Source organism: Archocentrus centrarchus, chromosome 15 (assembly GCF_007364275.1).
Source record: "Archocentrus centrarchus isolate MPI-CPG fArcCen1 chromosome 15, fArcCen1, whole genome shotgun sequence".
In the NCBI taxonomy this organism is placed as follows: domain Eukaryota; kingdom Metazoa; phylum Chordata; class Actinopteri; order Cichliformes; family Cichlidae; genus Archocentrus; species Archocentrus centrarchus.
The window spans coordinates 6,558,787-6,583,292 of NC_044360.1; the positions used below are offsets into that span (position 1 = coordinate 6,558,787).

At 38.7% G+C, this 24,506-nt stretch overlaps 1 protein-coding gene across 3 annotated transcripts in view; it reads left to right on the plus strand.

Annotated features, from left to right (window-relative positions):
- cdh5 (cadherin 5) overlaps nt 1-24,506 on the plus strand; it is a 35,654-nt gene extending 11,148 nt beyond the window's left edge. For 2 of the 3 annotated variants that reach the window (XM_030747871.1, XM_030747870.1), the window contains 12 exons: nt 432-554; nt 732-899; nt 1,076-1,251; nt 4,972-5,076; nt 5,417-5,559; nt 5,644-5,777; nt 6,740-6,852; nt 7,055-7,157; nt 12,028-12,158; nt 12,387-12,501; nt 18,159-18,291; nt 19,130-24,506. In XM_030747871.1, coding sequence (XP_030603731.1) covers nt 432-554; nt 732-899; nt 1,076-1,251; nt 4,972-5,076; nt 5,417-5,559; nt 5,644-5,777; nt 6,740-6,852; nt 7,055-7,157; nt 12,028-12,158; nt 12,387-12,501; nt 18,159-18,291; nt 19,130-19,514 — 1,829 coding nt within the window. In that variant the 3' untranslated portion in view covers nt 19,515-24,506. The remainder of the gene's footprint in view (nt 1-431; nt 555-731; nt 900-1,075; nt 1,252-4,971; nt 5,077-5,416; nt 5,560-5,643; nt 5,778-6,739; nt 6,853-7,054; nt 7,158-12,027; nt 12,159-12,386; nt 12,502-18,158; nt 18,292-19,129) is intronic. The other variant, XM_030747872.1, reaches the window with a different exon arrangement.

Sequence of the window (24,506 nt, forward strand, 5' to 3'; positions counted from 1 at the left end):
TTTGTTTTTTGGAGATAAGAGTTACATTTATGTTTATCTGTACAGCCAAGAAACACTTAAACTTTTAAATAGCGGTTAATGTGATGCAAGGTGACTAAACTCAGAAAGAGAAGACATGAAAAAAAAAAGTGCAGTGTTGATAGAGGAAGAAAACTTGTTTTAAGTATGCATGTGGCATTTGCTAAACAGGGATAACAAGACAGATTAAAAATAGACTGGGGTGTGAAAAGCCACAGAAAAATGAAACATCATACTCACACCTGTCACAATCATTAGTCCGTCTCACTGTGAAAAACACGCACAAAAACAGTGAATTTAATTACAGTGTCGGCTCATAAAGCAACATCCATTTGACATCTGCGAAGCAACACTAACACGGTAACATATCGATTATGATGATTCTTATGATATGTGTTATCTCCTTCATCCAGGGAAAAGGGTGGTTGAAGTGAAAGCTACTGATGCAGATGACCCCACCACTGCCAATGGAGACCTCAGGTACTCTTTGACCAGAGATGGAGACACTTCGGCTTTTGAAATCAACAGCATGACAGGTAGGCTTACTCCAATGGTGTCTACCATGATTGCGATGCTGTAAGCAACCTTTTTTTTCATCCTGGCAAATTAATTTAGGGTCACTGTAAAAGGTACAAGTTATTTTTACATATGCGTATGAGTCAGACTTGACCTCATAACACCCTCTCTCTCTCTCTCTCTCTGTAATTCTGCAGGTGTGATTACCTGCAAGATAAACACTCTGGACCGTGAAACCAAGAGTCAGTATGTGGTGGTGGTTCAAGCTCAGGACATGAGAGGATATGCCTCTGGCAGCACAGCCACTACCTCGGTCACTATTATGATCACTGACATCAATGACAACTTGGTTTCTTTTACCGAAAGTAAGGAACAGTAACATTTATGGTATCGATAAAGTTTAAATCCATTTAGGTTTTGGGAACATTAGATGCATACAATAGCAAAACTGTCAAATTCTTGTCTTATCAAATTGTAATATCAGCAGATTTATTCAGGCTTATATACATGTATACACATAATGTGTGTTTTCCATCCACAGGGAGCTATAACTTTGAAGTTCCAGAGAACCACAAGGTGGGGGAATTTATTGGGGTTCTGAAACTGGAGGACAGGGATGAGCTTCAGAACAAACAGCCCATGTTTACCATTTCAAATAACCAACCATTCCTTATTGAAGCGAGCCCTAACAAGGACGGCAACCTCATCCTCAATGAGGTAAGAGGTTTATGTGTAAATGGATAATATCGCCATGCTAACATTTTGTAAGGTCAGTCTTATTTCTGCGTTAAACCAGATAAACTAGGACATGCTAATTTAACCATTAAAAAATAAAATATGGTGAAATCATCTCTCCTGCTGGACAGCTACTTTGTTAATGCCTCTGGGCAGTAGTTTGGGAAGATATTTTGAAGTTGTGATCTAAATTAACATTAGAGCGTCATAACATAATCATAAGAAAATAAGGTTTAAAAGTTTTTTACCCACCATTTATACTTCTAGCACACATGTGTGCTGTTATGTTAGGGCTTCAGTGAAATCCATACTAATTTATATTATGGATAGGGTTAGCTAATAAAGTGACAAGTACAATTACCTACATTTTTACTGCAACTATTCCAAGTAGCTATGTTTGTCATCACACAGCTGAACCTGTGCAACAATTCAGCTGGTTCGTTTCCTGGTTTGGCTGTTTGTGTGGCAACTAAATTTGACAGATTACTCTCCTTTGTGTTTCTTTTTACGATTCCAGAAGCACCATGTCGCTCTCATATTTGTGTTTATTCCTTGGTGAAGTCACTCTCATAGTTACTGTCTGCAGTTTGAGATAAAGAGGAGCAGTGGTTCCCAACATTTTTGTCCTGTGCACACACTCACAGCTATATCAGATTTGCTCAGCCTCTTTTTCATTTTATGGCTTTGATGGTTTCATTGGATTATTTGGCATTATTTTTGCAGCACAACAAAATCAGCTTGATTCACAGCATTTTACCCTGGAACTGTTATTTGGTCATTGGTCATGTTTGTATTCATACGACCACACGGAGTGGCATTAATCAGATGATCTTAGTACTCATTTAGATAGGCATTTAGATAGGCTGATTGCTTAGTTTTCTAAGGTGGTTTGTAATTTTTATTACAAATCATCAATTTTAAATAGCAGCATGTTTATAAACTTAATTAATCACCTGACCCATTGTTACCCATCAAGGGACTGTGGTGAATTTCAATATGTACATATATTAGAAACTACCTTTCCAGCTCTCAGTGTTTTTTCTGCACTTGGCCTTTACAAAAAAAAATCAGTGAAATTAATTAAATATTTTGTTATTACATTACATTGAAGTTTCACATCCTCTTAATGTAATAGTTGGTGTTCATTGGTTAAAGCAGATTTATATTAGTCTGCTGGGCATATTACTACCCATATACAATATCAGTTTACCATCACACCATTTTTATCCTGTTAGTCTGTTCATTTCCTCATAAACACGTTGTGGATAATTATTATATAACCAAATCAATAATTCTGTTTTTGATGAGCTGTATAAACTGCTTTAGTCTTTCCATGCAGCAGTGGGAAATGGATACATATCCCAAAACATATAAAGGGTAGCTTACTTTTATGGTTAATACATATAAATTAAAGAAACACTTTGAAAACACATCAGATCTCAATGGAAAAAACATCATGCTGGATATCTATACCAATATAGACTGGGTAATGTGTTTAGGGACAAAAGGATGCTACATTCTTCAATGGAAATTAATTTCAGAGGGCTGAAATCAGAGACACCCCAAAAATCAAAGTGAAAAAATAATGTGGCAGGCTTGTCCATCATGCCGAAATTTTAATTACAGCAACTTAAAATGGTCCTTAATAGTTTTTAATGTCTGTATGCATACCTGACAACATCGTGGCATGATCCTAATGAGGATGGCGTTCTGGGGAACCTCCTCCATGCTCTTGAGACTGTGCTGGGAGACACAGCAATCCCTCTGGCAATGGCACGTATTGATGTGTCATCCTGGAGGAGTTGGACTTCCTGTGCAGTCTCTGTAGGGTCTAGATATCATCTTATGCTACCAGTAGTTACAGTGAGCCTAGCCAAATGCAAAACTAGTAAAAAAAAAAAAGAGATGAGGACAAATGTCAGCGGCCGCCACCTGTAAAACATTCCTGTTTTGAGGGTTGTCTCATTTTTGCCCCTGAAAATGATTAATAACCCCCTCTGACCAGATCAATATCCCAGAAGTTTAATTGACTTGATGCTTCACTCTGATTTAAGAAATATTCCTTAAATTATTTTGAGCCGTGTATGTATCAGAATGCTTTGCTCAAGCCTCCAAACTGACGGGAACCTCATGCTCAAACAGTTTTCGCACAAAAATAGATTTACAGTCTAGCAATACCAACATGGATCATAGTCACAGCATGGTGACAGGATTTCCACAAATTCAAAATTCTAATGTACTGACATTTTCAAAGTGGTTTCTGAAGCACACTCTGCCATCACATGGCCACCAATTATACGCGACATAAAAAGGTGCGATGCTAAATTTATGATTTTTTTTTCTGCAGGATGTATAATACGTGATGCGTTTAAGACTGACTCGAAACCTGGCCTCCTTCTGGTTTCAAAAGATATTTATGCTTGCGGGATTTCCAGCAGGTTTACTTCACTGGGTTGTGCTCTTCAGATAAAGTATTTAGGACATCAGAGAGCTGGAAATGTATTCTAATGAAATGAGCTCTGTAATAGCTTACACCCATGCTGGCCTGGAATCAAATCGTACCTCAATCTTCCCCTCAGCTCTCGAGCCCTTCTCATCTTTCTCAACCGCTGTGTTTACACATACAGAATAAGCCAGCTATCGGCCACACTGTGGTTAAGGTCTTATTCTTGTTAAGCTGTTTACAAATGCTTTGATACCCTGGGACTGAGTATCCTTGTTACCATGAATAATCCAGTTAGCAGAATATTCCTCTGTACCTGTAGTGTCCCATCCACTGATAAAACAGTCTGCCAGAAAAAAAAAAAAGACTGAACAGTTGTGTATTTCTAATACATAGGAAATAAATTATAGTGCCCATGTGGATGTGACAGTAAGCTTTCATATATTTGGCAACAAAAAAATCCATTTGTAACACTTTGCAAGTAATGTGTGCATCTTAAAAAAAGTGGAAAAAGTGTGTGTGTGTGTGTGTGTGTGTGTGTGTGTGTGTGTGTGTGTGTGTGTGTGTGTGTGTGTGTGTGTGTGTGTGTGTGTGTGTGTGTCTCAATGTAGAACCTTTTCAAAATAGAGGAAAAGACTTTGCTTTCTGAATCGAGTCCATGAGTTCGCCAGGTTGATTTGTGACATATACAGCCTTTTTACACCTGAAATCAAAAGTTGTCCCTGGTGGACTAATGCAGGTGTACAAGATGCATTTGTGCAAAGAAAAAAAAAACTAAGGTGCAAATGCAGTGTGTCCCCAGTCCTTTGGTACACACGCTTGAAGAGTACTTTGGGCATGCAAGTGAAATGAGGTCAAAAGACTTATAGTTGTTAGGCTTAAAGAGTAACATATTGTTGAAGGTTGCGTGCATCAGATGCACACAGCATGAGTTCTGTGTTGGTGAGAGCTAAAAGTGAGCTGTGTAATCTAGCTGCAGATGCCTTTAATATAAAAAAAATCAAAATAACAAAAAAATCTAGCATACTTGAAACAGTGTAACCTTGTACTATGCACACTATTTTATTTATTTATGTAATGAAGATAATGTTGACTCTGCACTGAAGCTTTGGCATCACAGCCACAAAATTTTTTGTCCATGAAAATGCAACTAGTACAAGAATTCATAATCAGACAGCTACACTAAGTTTAAAATCATATTTTAATTGGCATTGACATGTTACTGGCTCATCTTTCTAACTTTTTTCTGCATTCCCTAGGCTCTGGACTTCGAGAAAACAAACAGCTACTCTTTCACTGTCGAGGTGCGAGAAAATGTGCAATTTCCTCCTGACAACAGGGGCAGTGCAGTCACCAATGCCCAGGTAAATATCAGAGAGGGCAAATGTAGCCTTCTCGAGTCTACAGGTGAACGCTGGTGATTTGCAGCTCAAAATAATTCTTTACCTTATGTTGGCCTTCGAGCAACCCCTCAGTTTATCCTCTGAAAAAAAAAGCCCTGTTAGCAGATTTCGGTCTTTAAGGTCACCCTCCATTTCTTCTGATTGGCTTTCATTTGTAACCATTTACCTACGTATGTACATATAATAGTGCGTAAAGGATTAGAGAAAAAGAATATGAACAAAGCATTTCAGTCCAATAATTTTAGCACATTAAAATTTCCAATGTTGGTCTAAACTGTTACCCATAATTTCAAATTGACAGGTCAACATCCAAGTGTTAGATGTAGATGAGCCACCGATCTTCTCTCAGCTCATCTACACCTTTAACGTGAAGGAAGAAATGCTTGTGAACAACATAGGAATCATCAAAGCCAGAGATCCTGACAGCGCCAACAAGACCATACAGTATGCTGCACACATGCTCCAAAATAACTAACAGTGTTAATCCTGTAAAGTGTTTGTTAGACCGATCTAGTCCTTTCTGTTTAGGTACTCCATCTTGGAGAGGGACTGTCCTATCGGTATCAACCCGCTCACAGGTCAATTGTACACTCTGAGAAAGCTGGACAGAGAACTGGAGCCCACACACATGTTTCAAGTTAAGGCACAAGAGGAGCCAAGTGGTATGTCACAAACTTTCATAAGAGCTGTACGGGGTTTATTAATCCTGTTTCCTCTAAACAATAGATCCTCACATGAAAAATGGAAACCATGTGTTTCCTTTAACAATAGTAATATGCATACAGGGAGGGAGTTAAAGTACAAAGGCCAAAAAAGACATTTTGTTCTCTTGGCTGAACAACTCTTGTGGATTTATTGAAGGATGGGAGTGTAACACATTAACAGGGATTTTTACAGGTTTAACACATCTCCAAAACACCTGGCCGACCCACATGAGAGGGAGAGAGTAAGCAGGAAAATCACATTAGTGCGCCTCTTTGTTCACTTCCAGCTCCCAAACCAAACTCTATATTTTTAGACCAGCAATGAATGAAATCCAAAGATCTATTTTAGTGGCTTGTCACAGTGTTTAAGGAACACAATGGTCCCCTGAGCTTGACAAGGTCCTCGATATACAGTAAATGTTCTGTACTAAAGATAGTTTGAAAATCTTAGTACAAGAGACCGAAAAAGAGACGCATATTTATCAAAAGATGAACGCTCAAAAAGAACATCAGCGATACAAAATAAATGTAAAAGATGCTTTAATGTGACAAAAATAACCATCCAACAAACAGCTTACAAATAGAAATCCTTTCAGTCACTTGACCTTAATCAGTTCCTTCAGTGGCAGAGATATACGCACCTTATCTCCAGCATAATCACTGTCACATCGGTCCATAAAGGTAAATGAGAGACAACTTGATTAGGAACTTTTGTATTTCATTTCTATGTGGCCTCTTCTCTTTCAATATTTGATAATAAACAATGCAAACTGAGAAAAGTATTGAGGAAATAGTGATTTAAAGCATAATTGTTTTCATGTTAAGTACCAGAAATACTGAATGAAACTAAATGATACCATCCCACGCCCTCTTGAATCTCTGCTGTTAGGTAATACTTTATGGTCGTCTGTCCTCTGTAGGTTTGGAGGCAGCTGTAAAAGTTAACATTAATGTTCAAGACATAAATGACAACCAGCCTGAACTCATGGTGTTGGATGACATCTTTGTATGTGAGGATGATGAAGCTAATACGGTAAGAGATTATATATATATATATATATATATATATATATATATATATATATATATATATACACACACACACACACACACACCGGTATTAAACTGCATGATCTACATTTGCATGTCAAGAATGATAAATATTAGTAGTTAAGTGAGTGCAATGAATGTAAGAAAAATATTTATTTTAGAGTTATTATTTGGTCTTTTCTCAGGTAATTGGAACCTTGAGTGCCACAGATCGAGACGATCAGACAGCTACCTTCACTTTCAGTCTGGCTAGTGAGAACTCCAACTTCTCCATCAGAAACTATGGCAGTAAGTCCTTGTGTGCACTGAGCATTTCTTTTCTTGCTTGTTGCTTTAAACGGTGCTCTGAGCGAGCACTAGCCTTGGCACCTGTTGCTATGCAACAACTGGAGATCCATTTGAAGCACAATGCTCCGTTTCTGAAACTTTAAATCATTTTAACTTCTCAGAGCCTTCTTTGGTTCTTGCAGCAGGTGGGAGATTTAGAGAGGCTGTCTGGAACAAAAGACGCTGTCTAAAATGCACAACAGCAAATATTAGAAATAATTTTGGTTTGACGGGCTCACAGTTAGCAGTTCCCTGTGTGGGTCCTGGGTTCTCCCTGTGTGGGTCCTGGGTTCTCCCTGTGTGGGTCCTGGGTTCTCCCTGTGCGCTATGGGCTGTCTCTGGGAACTGTGACTTCCTCCCACAGTTGCAAGACATGCATGTTGGTCTAATTGGTTATTCTAAATTGCTGTGAGAGTAATTGGCTGTGTCTTTTTCTATGTGCTAGCCCTGTGATAGACTGCTGACCTGTGCAGGGAGTACGCTGCCTTTCTCCCTGTGACAGCTGGGATAGGCTCCATCCCTCCCATGACCTCTGAATTGGACAAGCTGTTACGTTTTCAAGTTATGGGTCATGACAGTGCAGAGCACGGTTATCCTACAAAAACTTTAAGCTGTTGGCTACATAAAACATACCATGAGAGCTATGATAAAACTGAGTGTTATTTTTAGAGTAAATTAGGGATAATAAACATATTGGTGGTGAATAAAAACTTTTATTCACAGAGAAATTATTAACACCAACACACACAATACTCAAAGATGGGTAACTAATGTCTCAGAGGTCCACACAACTGGAGGACTGATGAAGTGCTCTTTTCAGTATGCTGCATGTCTGTAGACACTGAAAAGTTACGATTACTGGTTGGTTGAAACAGAATGTGAGTATTTCCGAGAGGAAGACTGTACCAATACAGGAAAAACAAAAAAAAGATAAAAATGTTGTCTGAAAATATTTAGTTTTCATTTTTAACATACTACTATTCAGACTATATAAAGATGGACTTAGCCATTGTAACTTCAGCCATTGGTTTGTGGATTACACTGTCACCATCTTTGACCACATGTGATCTCTGTTGGATTATTCCTCATTCACAGAAGCATCTATAGGTAGTAGATCTGATGCCATTTAAGAGAGAAAAAAATGCAGATATAAATTTATAAATTAAAAAGTTTCAGCTTGAATAAACTAATGTGTTATATGTAGATGATCCTGAGAGACATTTTGTGGCAAAGGTTGGTGCATGGTTACATCACCTTTTTTGGGGGGGGTTATAGGATGCATAATGGCATAGGTAAAACTGTATTCATCATTTTATCATCATATTCGGTGATAATCCATGAAAGCCAGAGGAAAAGTCATTCCAAGAGTTGTAGTCAAAAATTAAAAAGTATGAATAGATGAAAGCCTCAGGTAGTCTGATGAAAGATTTAGGTGAGTGTTAGTATTTAATCTAAGTGAAACCTGAACCATACTGAAAGGAAGATAAACAGAGAAAAAAAGGTGTGAGCTTAACTCATCCATTTCTTCTATGCTCATCCCTAGAGGGGTTGACTTGTTGAACTGATGGAGAAAAGGAAGATGGAACAGAGCGAAAGGAAAGAAAAATGAAGGTGGAGGAAAAAAATTAAAAGAAGCACAATGTTCAGGACTAAGGGAGGAGAGGGAGGAGTAGAAGCAAAAGAGACATGAAAAGGAGTAAAAAGAGGAAGAAATGAGGATAAAGTAGAAAGAGATGTATTATGTAAGGAAAATGTTAGAGAATTAAAAGAAATAAAAACAGAAAATCAAAAACAAAGAAATGGGGAATAACAGCGGATGAAAAAGTGAGATAAAAGGGGGCTAAAAGAAAGAGGAGAATACATGAAGAACTAATGAAGGGGGAGGAAAAGCAGGGCCTTGGAAATGAGAGGGGAGGAGAAGAAAGAAGAGCATGAAAAAAAAAGAAATAAGTGCAGGTGCAGAACAAAGACGTAAGAGAAGATGAGGACATGAAAGAACATTAGAAACATCACATTTTAAGAGGAGGGGTTAAAAAGGTGAAGAGGAAGCAAGAAAGGTGGGAAAGAGGAAAGGAGGAGAGAGGAGAGAGTAGCTGTTTGATAAGTGCTGGTTGTCGGCACATGTTCTCCCCTGTGGTTTGGGACTCCACCCCCCCACTCCGCCCCCAAAAAAAACCCCATCTGACAACACCTCACAACACTTAACACACAAAATATAACATAGCCTAGACACACACACACACACACACACACACACACACACACACACACACACACACACACACACACACACAAAGGCCTGCAAAGGCAAAGGCTTTTGAAATATTTATTGACTACCAGCTCTTTAAAACTTGCAAAAATCAACCTTCATTATGGGATTCACAAAGACTCGCACACTCCAGCAGTCAATGTAGCTGCACAGTGAAGTGACAGGAGTCCATGTTCAGACCAGGCGACTACATGAAGCTTAGTACATTAATGCCGGACATATGAAAGAGGGCTGGAGGAGGAGAAGGAGGTAGGAAAACAAAGGAAAAAAAGAGAAATGAGTAATTGGATGCAGGGAGAAAGATATGTAAACAGAAAGAAGTACAGAAAGGGTACTGAGAAATATCCAGAAATTCATAGAGACAGGAAAGAGAAGAAATCAAACAAAGGAGGAGCAGGACTCGAAACAGAGAGGAGGGATGAGATGAAGGGCGGACAGAAACCGTTTCATCTTATATTCAGTTAGTTAAGGTTTCATTTATACCCGTGTCCTCCCACACATACCTTTGCAGATGTTTTCATACAGAAATCAGAGCGCAAACCTGATTGTGGCAAAGTGTTTGTATGCACCTTAGTCTGGCCTGTTTACCCAAGTTATAAGAAGTCTTATTACATGCCTTTATAATCTCCCCATGAAAACATTTTTTACTTCATTTATCTGGTTTGTCCCAATAATTGAGATAATGAGCTTAGTTCAGCGCCTGGTACAGTAGGGTGTTGTTAGTCTGTAGTTGCTATGCAGAGCTTTGCGTGTCACTGTGTCCTGTCATCTTTGTATGTGAGCTACTTTCAATCATGTCTGTGTTTTTGTGCAGTCATTTAGCTTAGTTCATCCAGCAGAGAAAACAGAAATCATAAAAAAAAACTATGAATGTCTATGTAGTGAACATAAACCATTAAAAACAATAAAAACTGTCCACCGGAGTGCTTCACATACTTGCTTTTTTGTGTGTGCTTTTTCCTCTTTGCAATGAAACTAATGAACCTATATCATCATATGTGCTCTTGGCTTTTTGGAGTACTGCACACAGATGTGTCTGGAACCTCTGCATAGGTTGAAGACACCAATGTGGAACACCACCACTCTGGTATCACTATTTATTTCCAAAACAGCACTGAGAATTGAGAGAAATAGTTACAAAACTGCCTTTTTTTTCATGTACGTGGACATTCGAAATAGCTGCAAAACAGTTTAAGGGCCAGAAATTTTACGCATTCGTTCACGTTCTTTCAGTTCCAAATTCAAAGAGCAACAATGTCACACATCTTTCACTGAAGAGTTTCAAAAAATAAAAGATTAAAAATGAATAAATCGTGGTGCAGGTATTTAGTAGATTTTCATTTCCAAAGTGGAATTCATTATGCGCTGAAAACACAATGAACAAATACTCGGACAGATCCTTTCACTAAACATTCTGAGCATTCTCCTATATAACTCACAGAACACAGTGTGACCTGATTTCATTGAAAATATTTGCTCATGAAAAAGAGAATCAGCCCTTTAAAGAGGTTCAACTTCAAGTGTTTGTGAAAACGCTTTGCAGTAGGATATTAAACTCATTCATGCTGGTGCAAAATCAGATCTCCTGTTAAACACCCCTAATTTGAAGTTAAACTCCAAATGTCAGCAGTAGCCAGTTTGTTTTTATTTGAACTTGCCCTTAAACCAAAGCTACTGTATGGGTTTCTTTAGTTGAGAATATTCAGAAGGGCCTTTCCTGCCATTGTGTTCTCTGAAATTCCTCCAGCGCTGGGATATTGTGGAGAAAAGCTCTCTGCAGGAAACTTCTGCCTGCCAGCAGTTTGACTAATGACTGTATTGTTGGTCAGGTCTATGAAAAGGACATTGGTGTAACCCATGTTTTGTGACTTTTAACTAAAATTATAATTCGGTTCAATTCTTTTTTAACAGCACCAGTTCACAGTAACAGTAACCTCAAGGTGCTCATGGTTTGTATGTTGCAGATCCTACATTATTACAGTGAGAACCCCAACAATCTTGGGGACAGCAGGAGTGGGAAGACAAACCTCCCTCTTAACACCTGGGAACTGGCAAAGTTTTCTCTATCACACCTTGCCTGGCTACGATTGACCAAATTACACATAGAACTGTATGTAATGGACAGACATTTTCAATCCCAACATCCTCCTCTGCAAATGAGAGTAAATTATGTTAATACATTTATTCTCCAACTTCATTTAAAACCCCCCGTTGGCTTCTTGTAGGATCCACTTTTGCGTATTTTTAACCTGCTGTGATGTTTCTTAATGATCCTAAATGACTCCAATCTGAAATGCATTAAAGTGATAATCACAAATCATCTGTCTGTCTTTATTTAGCCTCTTTCTCCTCGCTGTCTTATCTCAAATCTAGTCTTATCTGTTCAGCATGACTCATAAAAATAGACTGTTTAGACTGTGCAGATGAACATTAGTTCTGCTTTAGTGAAACAAGGTGATGAGTGAGGCAAATTAGGCAGATTTTGGAGAAAACAGAAGGGAACTTGTGCAGCGATATTTTGTGCTAAACTCACTGTGTGTATTTATTTACTTGTTTGCACAGACGGCACAGCAGCCATCATGGTTAAACAGGGCCCGTTCAGCACGGACGACCCCAAGGATTACAGTGTGGATATAAGCGTCAGTGACGGAGGACATCCTGTCAAGACCAGCATCACCAAAGTGTCAATCAGGGTCTGTGTTTTTTTTGTGTCTGTGTGATGTTTAAAACTGCTTTTAAAATTTAAAATAATTTAAAATAATTAAATAATAGATGAAATGAAAATGATATTTTCCAAACTTTGACCTAGCCAAACTCAGTTTGAATGCCATAAACCTCATAATCATATGTGGAGCATAGCTTAAATGAATGTTCAGTAAATGGACACTCGGGCTGGACTGATTATTGGTGTTGTGTTGTAGTTATGCCGGTGTGATGCCAAGCGGAGCCACACGTATTGCAAAGCCGAGGCTCGTAGGATGGGCGTCAGTGTTCATGCCCTGGCAGCCATTTTGCTTTGCATACTGACAATTCTGGGTAAGTTCATCCCCCCTTTTTTTTTGTTTTTCTACCTTTTGTCTTCCTTCTTCTGTAGTCTTCATTTTAGGTGAAAACGACCATCGATTTCCTTACCATAACCGTTGTTTCCATCTTTAGAACTGCATTAAAGGGTTAATCCAGTGATTTTTTTGTTTTTTTTTCCTGAAAAGCTCAGACATTGAACTCCACTGATTTTGCGTTCTGCAGTCTGCGCATGGGTGTTTTTGGAGTACTATTGTTGATATGAAAATGCTTCTTTTTTAGCTCCGGGGTGAGTAGTACAAAAACAAAGCCTCAAGTGATTATGTCACAGATGATGACAAGTTGTGTAGGTATGAAGTATTAAAAAAAAAAGAAAAAAAGAAGTGAGGTCTGTGCTCTTCTCCTCATCTCTGCTTGAGGCCATAGATGACCTGAACAGATCTCTGACACATCTATCCGTGGCCGAGTTGCATTCTGGGTACTGTACAGTAGGTGTTGGGGTTTTGACAGCAGCTCCCTTTTTTAAACTACCCATCACTAATATGGAAAACCTTATGGAAATGCAGTGTTAAATTGTTGTGGTATTGGGTAATAGAGTTTTATTATGTGGTTGAGTAACGGGCCTTTGCATTTTTAAGTTCAGTTTTGCTGGTCTTTGTTTGGATCTAGAAAGGTGAAACCCATCATTCCCAGAATCTGGGGATTTATACTAAAAAAACATGGGAAATTCATTGCAATATTTATTTTATTAATTTATATTCATATCGGAAGATTTTTGCAACTTATTATCATGTACCATCAGTACACCATGATGGATTTGGGTGAAGCAGAGCAAACCTCTTACCAAGTGGAACTGAAGGTGAAAAAGGTGACACGTGAAACTCAACCAGGGAGGGCAGTGAAACACTTCAAGTTTCTAACATACTGTGTAGGGCGGCAGTCATGTTTATGCCAGGAATAAACATTTAAAAAAAACTATTCTGATCTCTGACATCATTTTTTTTTTGCTGTTGGAAGTAGGAAATCTTTTGAAAGTAAACAATCTGAATTAAGTAAATTCTAAACAGGAAAAAATGAAATTCTCACTCTGTTTAGGGTTTATTAAATAACATCGCATAAACAAAATGTCATGAATGAGCATTTTTAAAAATATTTGAAGATTGAATCAGAGATAGATAACTGAATGTTTAAAAAGCCATTAATGCAAAAATAGTACACTTCTTCTTAGACTTTATTAAAAAAAAAAAAACCCACCTCTGTTATTCTCTGAGAGAAGTTCGTGAAGACGGCATCAGTGAGAGATGCAAAAAGCCAGTGCTGAGTGATCAGGACACGTGCACAGATTCACTTGCCCTTGCTCTGCGATAAATAAGATTTGTGTTTTGCGGGGAACGTTTTCCCCTTCTGGTGTTGTTGGTTTTATGAATAATGCAGTGGCGGATGTGGAAATAATGCCTGTAGTTGTGAGCTCAATATTCTCTTTGATACCTTCGCCCCCTGCCTTTTTTATTTGTTTTTTTTTTTTCTGGGGAAAAAGAGACAGTTGTCATGTTGGATGAGAGGCACACTGGAGATCCTTTGCCAAACAAGAGGGATCTGAAGTACTGAAGAAAGAAAGAAAAAAGAAGAGGAGCTTTAAGATAAGGAGAGATGGAGACAAAATCTAGACTTAGATATTGGACGTGGAGATTGGCGAAACAGGCAGACAGATGTGAGACAGTGAAGTGAGGTAGAATGAGACCAACTGAGTGACAGAGAGACAGAAAGAGGTTAAAGAAGAGAGATGTGGAAGAGGAGAATTGTGGGAAAAGCAGCAGAAGAATAGAAGTGGTAATGAGGAGAGTTTATCAGTTCTTTAGGTGCCGTCTGCTTATCAAGCACCACCAAACACTCAACCTATTAACTATTAATACACTCCTTCACTATCGGGCCTTTTCCCCTTCATTTTTTCCCTTCATCTCCCCCTTCCTCTGTTTCTTTCCCTGTGGGTCTCTCTGTCTCCCTAACTTCCCCCTTCTATCTCTCTTTCTCTTTATCAAACACCCCCAACACAGGCTAGATTAACTATTTAATTCACTTGTCATTATCTGTCAGGGCCCAAAGCAATTTAGCGTGCTCCCCATTCACAGACACATTTTCTCACATGAAGCCGGGTTTGACACACGAAAAGACATTTTTCTCAGTCCTTCTTCTCTAAAGAAAGGGCTTCTTCTTTTTTTTCTCTTTTCTTGTCCCTCTAAGTCTGATATCTCCGGAGCTTATTAAACTGCAGAGCATGTGTTGTAAAAGATTAATCTGTTGGTTTCCCATGCAAACTTAAATTAGTCCCGCTCACCCTCAACTAAAAGGCATGGCTAATGCTGCCCGTCCGCTGAGAGAGAAAGAGGTTCATATTGGGACCAAGGCTTGGGGCCTAATCTAATGTCAAATGTATCCTTCCTCCCTTCCTTCTCTCCTTGTCTCTCTCTCTTGATTTCCTCACCCCTAAGTCTCCCATCTCTTCCGCTTCCTCCTCTCCTCAGTCAGTGTCTGCTTGCCTCAGTTCCTCCCCCTTTCCTTTTGTTTTCATCTCATTTCTCCAGCTTCCATGTCCTCACACTCTGACCGCTGACATGCAGCACATCATCTACAACTTTACTGAGTTTCTGTTACCATACTTTCTTATCAAGTTTGACTTTTTGAACACACTTTAATATAATCATAATGTTGTATACAGGTCAATTCAGTTAATTTTAGAATAAGAATAACAATATAGTTATGTCATGAACGTATGATCAGATCAGCTGTAGTGTAACAGCCTGTAGATAAAATCATAAGGGGAATAATGGGATGCTGCCCATCATTCTCTCTGAGATTGAGTCACTGATTGAGCAAAGAGCTATTTCAGGCAGACCATGAAGTCAAGCTCTGGCAAATGTCATATAGAGTGTGTTTCAGCCTGCCCACAGTTGCTCTGCATCTTCAAGCAATTTCCAACCCAACTTCATCACAGCTGCTTCATCAGTGCAGTATATGATGCATATATATATATATATATATATATAATATAAAATGCATTATTTGATGCATTTGATAGATAGATAGATAGATAGATAGATAGATAGATAGATAGATAGATAGATAGATAGATAGATAGATAGATAGATAGATAGATAGATAGATAGATATTCACAGTCTTTGCCATGACACTCAAAATCAGGTACATACTGATGTCTGTCAGGTGTTTATGCAGCTTGATTGGAGTCCACCTGTGGTAAATTCAGACGATTGGACATAATTTGTAAAGGTATACACCTGTCTAAATAAGATCCCATAGTTCACAGTGCAAGTCAGAGCACAAACCAAGCCAATAAATCCAAGGAATTGTCCAGAGACAGGAATGTACAGAAAAATTTCTGTAGCATTGAGGGTCCCATTGAGCACAATGGCCTCCATCACCCGTAACCACCAGGACTCTTCCTAAAGCTGGTTACCCACTCAATCTGAGCAATCAGGGCAGAAGGGCCTTAGTCAAGGAGGTGACCCAATGGTTACTCTGACAGAGCTCCGGCATTGCTCTGTGGAGAGCGGAGTACCTTCCAGAAGGACAACCATTTCTGCAGCACTCCACCAGTCAGGCCTGTATGGTAGAGTGACCAGATGGAAAAGACTCCTCAGTAAAAGGCACATGACAGTGCACCTGGAATTTTCCAAAAGGCACCTGAAGGACTCTCAGACCATGAGAAACAAAATTCTCTGGTCTGCTGAAACAAAGATTGAACTCGTTGGCCAAGTGTTATGTCTGGAGGAAACCAGGCACCACTCATCACCTGGCCAACACCATCCCTACAGTAAAGCATGGTGGCAGCATCATGCTGTAGGGATGTTTTTCAGTAGCAGGAACTGGGAGACTAATCAGGGTTGAGGGAAAGATGAATGCAGAAATGTACAGAGACATCCTTGATGATAACCTCCTCCAGAGCGCTCTGGACCTCAGATTGAGGTGAAGGATCATCTTCCAACAGGACAACGACCCGAAGCGCACAGCCAAGATAACAAAGGCATGGCTTCAGAACCACTCTGTGAAAGTCCATGAGCAGTCCAGCCAGAGCCCAGAGTTTAACGTGATTTGAATATCTTTGGGGAGATCTGAAAATGACCTTGCACCAACGCTCCCCATCCAACCTGATGGTGCTTGAGAGGTTCTGCAAAGAAAAATGGGATAAACTGCCCCAAAATAGGTGTGCCAAGCTTGTAGCATCATACTCAAAAAGACTTGAGGCTGTAATTTCTGCCAAAGGTGCATCAACAAAGTACTGAACGAAGGCTGTGAATACGTATGTACATGTTATGTTTTGTTGGTGAAAAATTAATTGAATCTATTTTGGAATACGGCTGTAACATGACAAAACGTGGAACAATGAAGCGCTGTGAATATTTTCAGGATGCACTGAAAATCAACATCTTTTCAATATAGGGGTCCTGTCTGAACTAACCTTTAAGACATATATCAGGACTGCTTATGTCACTTAGTGGATAACAGTTTTAAAATGTAATGTCCTTATTGTCTGATCTACCACATTTACTTTTTCCCTGCATTTTCCTGAATGTTTTACACAAAATTTTATTCTAAATCGGTAATATTTTTGGAACGTCTCGTGGCGCAATTCAAATCAGAATTGTCCTGAGCATATTCAGTTGTGTGATTCTGATGTCACTGATACAAAGAGAATATTTGGGATCTGACACAGGTTAAGATTTAAGTAGGTGTAGAGTTCATGTTTTAGGTTCATGTTTTTGGATTATGTCTGGAAAAATTTGCCCTGTTACTTTTATTGTTTTTCTGACAGACAGCATCAAAAGTCCCAGTCTGATAATGCTCTTTGTTGCTTGAACTTATGCAAATGTTAGTTTTTAACATTTCTGTATTGATTTTAAGATTTATGACTCCTATTGTTACATCCACATTTCCCTTCCCCTCCCTTCACCCCTTTTTTCCTCGCTTTCTCAATTGTTCAGTTCTTCGGCATCTGCTTCTCTTTCCTTTCCTTCTCATCCCCCCCTCCACCTTGTTTTCTCACACTCATTTCCACTTCCCTCCTTGTGTTTACTGAATTTCTCTTCCTGTCTTTTGTGCTCTCTTTTCTTGTCTTTCTTTGCACAGTTGCTGTCGTCTTGTCTCTGGCTCAGTAGATTCACTTATGGTTTTCATGCTTGGGGCGAACGTCTCAGATACCTTAAACCATCTACTCCTCATTTTCTCTCCCTCATCACTGCAGTGTTTTCTAGTCTCATTCCCCTTGTTAGCGCTCCACTTTTCCCACTTGTTTCCTGCCCCCATTCTTATTCTGCTTTGGTTGCAAGTCTCTATCATTATTTTACATTCATAGAGCCATTGGTCTGAAAGGAGACAGTATGTGGCATTGCAGCTGTCTGTGTTTTTGTTTTACTGTTGATGTTGTCAGTTTCTACCAACAATTATCATTTTTTAGAAGAAAAGATATTTAGGTCAGCAGAGGGATTATGAACGTTACATCTAAATATATATATATGGTCTAAATACATAATGTTTCCTTGCCTACCTGTTCCCCACGTAGTGATTTTCTACAATTTATTTGTAACAGTTTTGAGTTGCTGTACTGGATGTCAGCTGAATGCATTCTAAATGCATGTTTCTCTTCTGTGCTCTTAAGTCATAGTGATCCTGTTTGTGATGAGGAAACGCTACCAGAAGGATTCTCTGGCCAATATGAAAAACAGCGGAGAGATTCACGAGCAGCTGGTCACATACGATGAGGAGGGAGGAGGAGAGATGGACACTAATGGGTATGCAGATGAAAAGACGCACCGCCACAGACTTTTAAACTGACAGCCTGAATATAACTGAAATGACATGGTTTATCAGCAGCACTCCTTTTTTTTTTCTTTTCTATTTTTTGCAGACCTACATTTCAGTTCATTTTCTTTATCGACTTCTCACAGGAAAGATTTTCAACCTTACGACAAAACAACAAAAACCCAACAATTTATAAACTCTTGTCAAAAAAATACCAATCATTTTTAATTTCAAATGCAAAATAAATGTTGCTTTTTACTCGTTTCAGCAATGCCAACGAGGCCATTAATGCTCTTTTTTGCCATTAATTTCTCTTTTATGGTTGCCATGCATAAAAAATGACTTTACCAGCTCACAAAAACTGAAGGGGTGCTTTAATTATTTAAATGCAGGATTAAAACTCGGTCTACTGGGAACGCAGACAGCTTTTTAAACATTTAAATATTCCTCTTTACCTTTTAGTGTTTATGTTTGCATTGGACACATCTGACCTAGTTTTACCTAATCTATATCAAAATATCATTAGAGCCATCATCATCCAGGTAACCTAGCCATATTAACTGAACCATAATACACAGTTTGCTGTTAAGAGCCACAAAGACAGGTTAAAATAAGAATATCCACTAAAACCAGAAGGTACGACGGAGTAGGCAAGACATTTCTATGTTATATTAATGGAGGCTTTCTGAAAGATGTTTATAAAGATCAAATCTTTCTTCAAATGCCTGTACCCAGACAAACTCTGCCCAGCTTATGGTCCCTTTCTGTGATGAGAAGTTTAACAGCTCCCATCAAATTAACTAATTCGATTCCCTTTTTTTCTTTTAGCTACGATGTCTCAATCCTTACTTCTGCTTGCCATGATGGCTCCCTGATTCGCCACCAAGATCACCGCCCCCACCCTTCTCTCTACGCCATGGTCCAGAAGCCCACACACCACACTCAGCCCACCGCATGTAAGGGCGACATGGCGGCAATGATTGAGGTAAAGAAAGATGAAGCTGATCATGACCGAGATGGCTTCCCGTACGACACTCTCCACATCTACGGCTACGAGGGACCCGAGTCTTTAGCCGGAAGTCTCAGCTCTCTGGGAAGTTCCTCTACCGGTTCAAACTTGGATTATGACTTTCTCAGCGACTGGGGGCCGAGGTTCAGGACCCTGGCAGAGCTCTATGGCGTAGATGGACAAAATTACTACCATCAATACTGATAATAACACATAATGACAAATTACACACATACACAACAAACATACAGCTTACATCACTGATCAGAAAGAGCCATAGTAATACACTCGCACTGACCAAAAGCATGCAGGAATTATACACATCCACACACATACAGACCTAGACAACCATGTTCTTGAGAGACTTCTCTAGCTCCTTTAAACAGAATCAGGGAGCTTTTTTCTAGTAACAATGACTAACTTGTGTTATGATATGTAATTCAGTTAATCCATTAGTGTGTTGTGCCTCCCGTCTGTTCACTCCCAGAAAAAAAGCTTCATCAAAATGCGGAAGCTCCATCAAGTTGAGTCGAGGAGTTTTTTTGCCCATTTCCAGTGAAATGTTGGAAAGATTTATAAAGTAAATCCAGGACATCGCTGAAAGTTGATTTGACAGTAGGAGGTCCACACCGCGAGGATTTTCTTCTACAGCAGTGTTGTGTGTTTTACATCGTGACCCTTTTATTCTACTGGAAAATGTACGGAAGTCTAAGCAGGTGAAATTCCTCTTAAGGCCTTAACCAGTCAGTTTATCTTGGGCGACTGACGGGTTAATCAGGTGACTGTCAGTGATGTTACTCGCTTACTTAAGTTCTTTTGCATTTAATAACTGTCTCGGCTGTCATGTGCAGCACCATTTTGTAACATTTTTTTTTCCCTGTGGCGACTGTGTCAAAAGACATCAGGATTGCAGGTGAAAAGTCTGTAACTTGACTCCCTTAAAATTAGCATTATCCTTACCCTTCATACTGGCCTCTTAATGTATGATTAACTAAATTTATATATTAAAATATCCTTATATCCTGTTTAAGATTAAACTGGATTCCTGATATAATACTGCAGACTCTGAATATTAGCTAATTTACTACAAAAACTATTATAGGGATCACAATTAAGTTTTTTTTTTTAATTCAGTCCAACCGGGAATGCAAAATGCTGCATGTGAAAGCAACTGACTGCTGATCTTTATTTTCCCCCCTTTTACTCTTTTTTTCTGTCTCTTTTGGTATATGGCCTGTGATCTCTTCTAGCTTTGATGTGTGTGTGTGTTTTTTTTTATATATATACTTGACAAAAGGGACACAAACATGGCGAGAACAAGGTGATTTTATTTTTGATCTGTGGTTGATGATTTGATTTGTAAATTTGATCGCTTGAGGGGTTTACTGTACTGAGAAACTTTGAGCAGCCACACGACTTTAAGCTCAAAGGGGTTTGAAGTGTTTGATCACAGCAAGATGCCGGTTATGTTTTCTTCATCTGAAATACTACAAGAGACTGTCTGTAAGGAAAGTTCAGCTCTGGAAATGTTACATCTGGAGTGTTAAGTCCAGTGGGTTATCTTGTTACATGCCCACCTTCTCACTTCACTGAGTTCATGATTCTCTGATGTCCAGACATGACATCAGGTGTCTGAACAATACTTAACTGAATATAGAAGAAGTGTCAAAAGTTTCTGATTTTTAGCACTGTTGCATTTTTTTTAAAGGTGAATACCTTAAAAAAAAAACCTCTCTCTCTTTGTGTTCCTGAAACCAACCATCTGATATGAATAAGGTCATTTTCTGAGTAAGTCATTTTGTCCATTTTCTCAGTTATCTCCTGCTCTGAAAAGAGAAAAGACAATCGACAGACGGACAGAAAGGAAATGACACTACTGCTTCTCAGACAGAATTACAGCATGTTCTGAGGGTTTATTTGACAGAACCCATCATCACGGTTATTGTTGAGATGAAAGCCTAATTCTCAGAGGCCTACTGGAACAAAAGTAATTCAGACAACTCAGGAAGCACAGAGCGGCAAAAGCAGCTAGTTGGGCAGCCACAATGGCTCTGAGGTGGCTTGAATAACTTTAACCTCTAATCCTTTATGGCTACTATCAGATCATAAAATTTGTGATGAAAAATACCCCAATTTTTTTGACAGCCTAGATGGTTATTTAAAATCCTACTAAAAATATCTAACCCTCACTGGCTGTTGGGTTGGGTAATCATCTCTCCTAATACTTGTGTAGCATTATTTATTTAATTTCCATCTTGAACTTTAGCATAGGATAGGATAATCTACTTAGTACCGGAAACAGCACTCCTTGGAGTCATATTGAAATTTTGTCTATAAAATGTCAGAAAATGTGAGAAATACCCAAGAGAGTTTGTCAAAGGCCAAAGCAGCTCCTTCAGCACTCTGTCACTAAGTTAGTTCATTCTTAAAGCTCCATTTTGGACTCAAATAATTTCTGTAAATTTTTTAGGTAGCTGTTGTTAAAGTTCGTCTGACTAAAATATGTCTTTTGCATTCAGTATATCCTTTACAGATATGTTGGGTATTTGTTCTAGCCAATCTCTTTAGTAATCAGGAACAATTAATCCCAAGGCCAGACTCACTAGCATTTAAACAATAACCGCAATGACCTTTTGGTTTATTGTATAAATGAATGGCCAGGAAATAAATCATGGTTTCTGCATTCATTCATAAAGGGCCATGAAGGTAGAAGGTCACTAATTGTCTGTGATTACAATCTAGTACTCATTTTTTTTTTTTTTTGCTGAAAGCACCACTCACATAGCCTTATTTCTGTCTTTAAAAAAAAAAAAAAAAAAAGTAATTTCAGTTTATTTATCCTGCTGTTTAGTCCCAGTTGGAGTTGAACTTGTTCCCTTAAAACTCAGTCCTGCTTGGAATGCCTTTTGATAAACAGCAAGACAATAGCTGGAAGTCCTCTCAATGCTTTCCTGTTGGGGTTCATATATATATATACACTTAGCCAGTTCCTTCTCCTCAATCTCAGCCTTGCTCTCCTTGTTTGCCTCACCATATCTCATCCGCGGTGTCTTTCTCTTCGTCTTCTAATCAGCGAAGCCAAACTGTGGACTCAACTTCCCGTCCATCTGGGAGGTTGTGCCCGCCTCTTCCTGTCTGTGTTATCTTTCTCGTGGGCCAACACATTGTGCTCGCTTCCTGTTAGCGCAGCCTGAGAAATGGCCTTGAAGAGGAAGAGGGAGTGAAGCAAGGAGCAACAAGGGGTGAGGATGGGGGTTAGGAAGACAGGAGAAAAGAACAATGTAGAGCAGTGATTAGTTTTCCAGCTGATCAGAAACACTTCAGAGCAAAGATGTGTGTCATGTGCTTTGTTGACCTGTAAAATTTGCTATATTTATGAAGCAATAAAGAAATAAATACAAATATCCCACGGGGAAAACTTAGGTTTATAAAAGTATTCTCACTATTGTGGCCCCAAAATGGCAGCAACAGAATCTGTCTCCTGAATGTTTTCAGGCATTTAGACAACGTACTCATGATCTTGGTCACAAGCTGCCCACGGTTTTTGTAAATGTGTAAAAGAAAAACCTTCAAAGATGTTTTAAAACTCCTGTCATAACTAACACCGCTGCTGAAAAATATTTCCAGAATCCAAGAATCTTAGCTGGTTGTTGATCACACAGTGGCTCGTTTTTTCTGTCTGACATTTTTGTTTGGGTCAAAGAATGGAAACAAACCTTGTAGACCTTGGTTCAATTTTGCTTCATTTTACAGTGAAAGAAAAACTTTTTTGTCCTGTTTTTTTTTCAAGCTGTTTTGTGGCTCTAAAAGTTGTGTGTGTCTGTGTGTGTATCTTCACCATTATTGTAATCATGGCTGTTATTTAAAAGGTGTGTATGCGGAAAAGAAAAACTTCATTGTTAAAACCAGCAGGCTGTAGCAGACGCCGGTGCTCCATTATCTACTTTCCTAAGAGCAACAAGTGCTGGCTGTACTTAGGTGAGAAAAGCTGACACGGTGGTCAATGCAGATGGATACATTTACAAACAATTTTGCCCAGCTGTGTTTTTCACTTGCTTAGCTCCGTTCCAAAATGCATCACATACATTTCCATGACAAAAAAGCCATTAATAGAATGCATCAATCATTAAACACCTCCAAAACAACTTGCATCTGGTCAGACGTGGTGTAATGTTTTCCAAAAGGTATCATATTTATTTTTTCTTAGTGCGCTGTCAGGACCGTGACTCGGACATGCTGGATCGGACTAACATGTTTCTTCCATTCTTCCATCATGCCGAGCTTGTTTTCATTTATTTGGAATTTTCTTGTGCTCGTTTGCACTTCGCCTCACTTATTCATCAGATATTGCAACTCCAAACATTTTGCAAGTATTACAATAACTCACTATGTAACAATGACAACCAAATGAGTGCCATAATTAATTTGACTTGTTGGCCATCCATGGTTGTGCGAGAGCATTTACCTCCCTTGCAGAAGGCGACACCTTGGATTAAGACAGTGAAAATACAACTTCTCAGGGTGGGATCCTGACACAAAAAAGTTCACATAAAACCTATGTATTAGTATGCTGGTTTAAAAGACAACTTTAAACTGCTGACTTCTGTTTATCCTATGTTTTATTGAGGGATTTTACTTTAAAATGTATATAGGAAAAAAAAATGTGCCTAATAGTTTCTCTTTCTCTGGCCTCACCTTGTTTATTTTTTATTATTGTTATTTTTCTGTATTTTTAACTGTATTTAAAGGATTTTAAACTTGGCACAATCTCTTTTTTAATTGCTGTAAAAATGAAAACTAGGTTCAGTTTCAACAACTGGAAGAAAAATATTGTTTGATGCATGAATGAATGTCCGAGTGAACGTAATTTCCTGCTTAAGTGTCCACTTTTGTGTGTGCGTGTGCGCGGGTGCTTGTGATTGTGACTATACCCATGTACATATACACACACAAATGAGTACCAGTTAAAAAAAAAAAATAACAGAAACCACATTTCTCTTGTGTGAATACATTAAAGTCTGCAAGGGAGTAACATGTGCCTTTACTCTAAAAAAATAAAGAAAAAAATACATTTTTTTGATGGTGAACACAATGTTTTCTATATTGTTTTCTGGTGTATAGCAATGACTTTTTATTACCTGAAATTTTGTAAGTGTAGAAGAAAATAATAATTAAAAAAAAAAACACTCAAATATG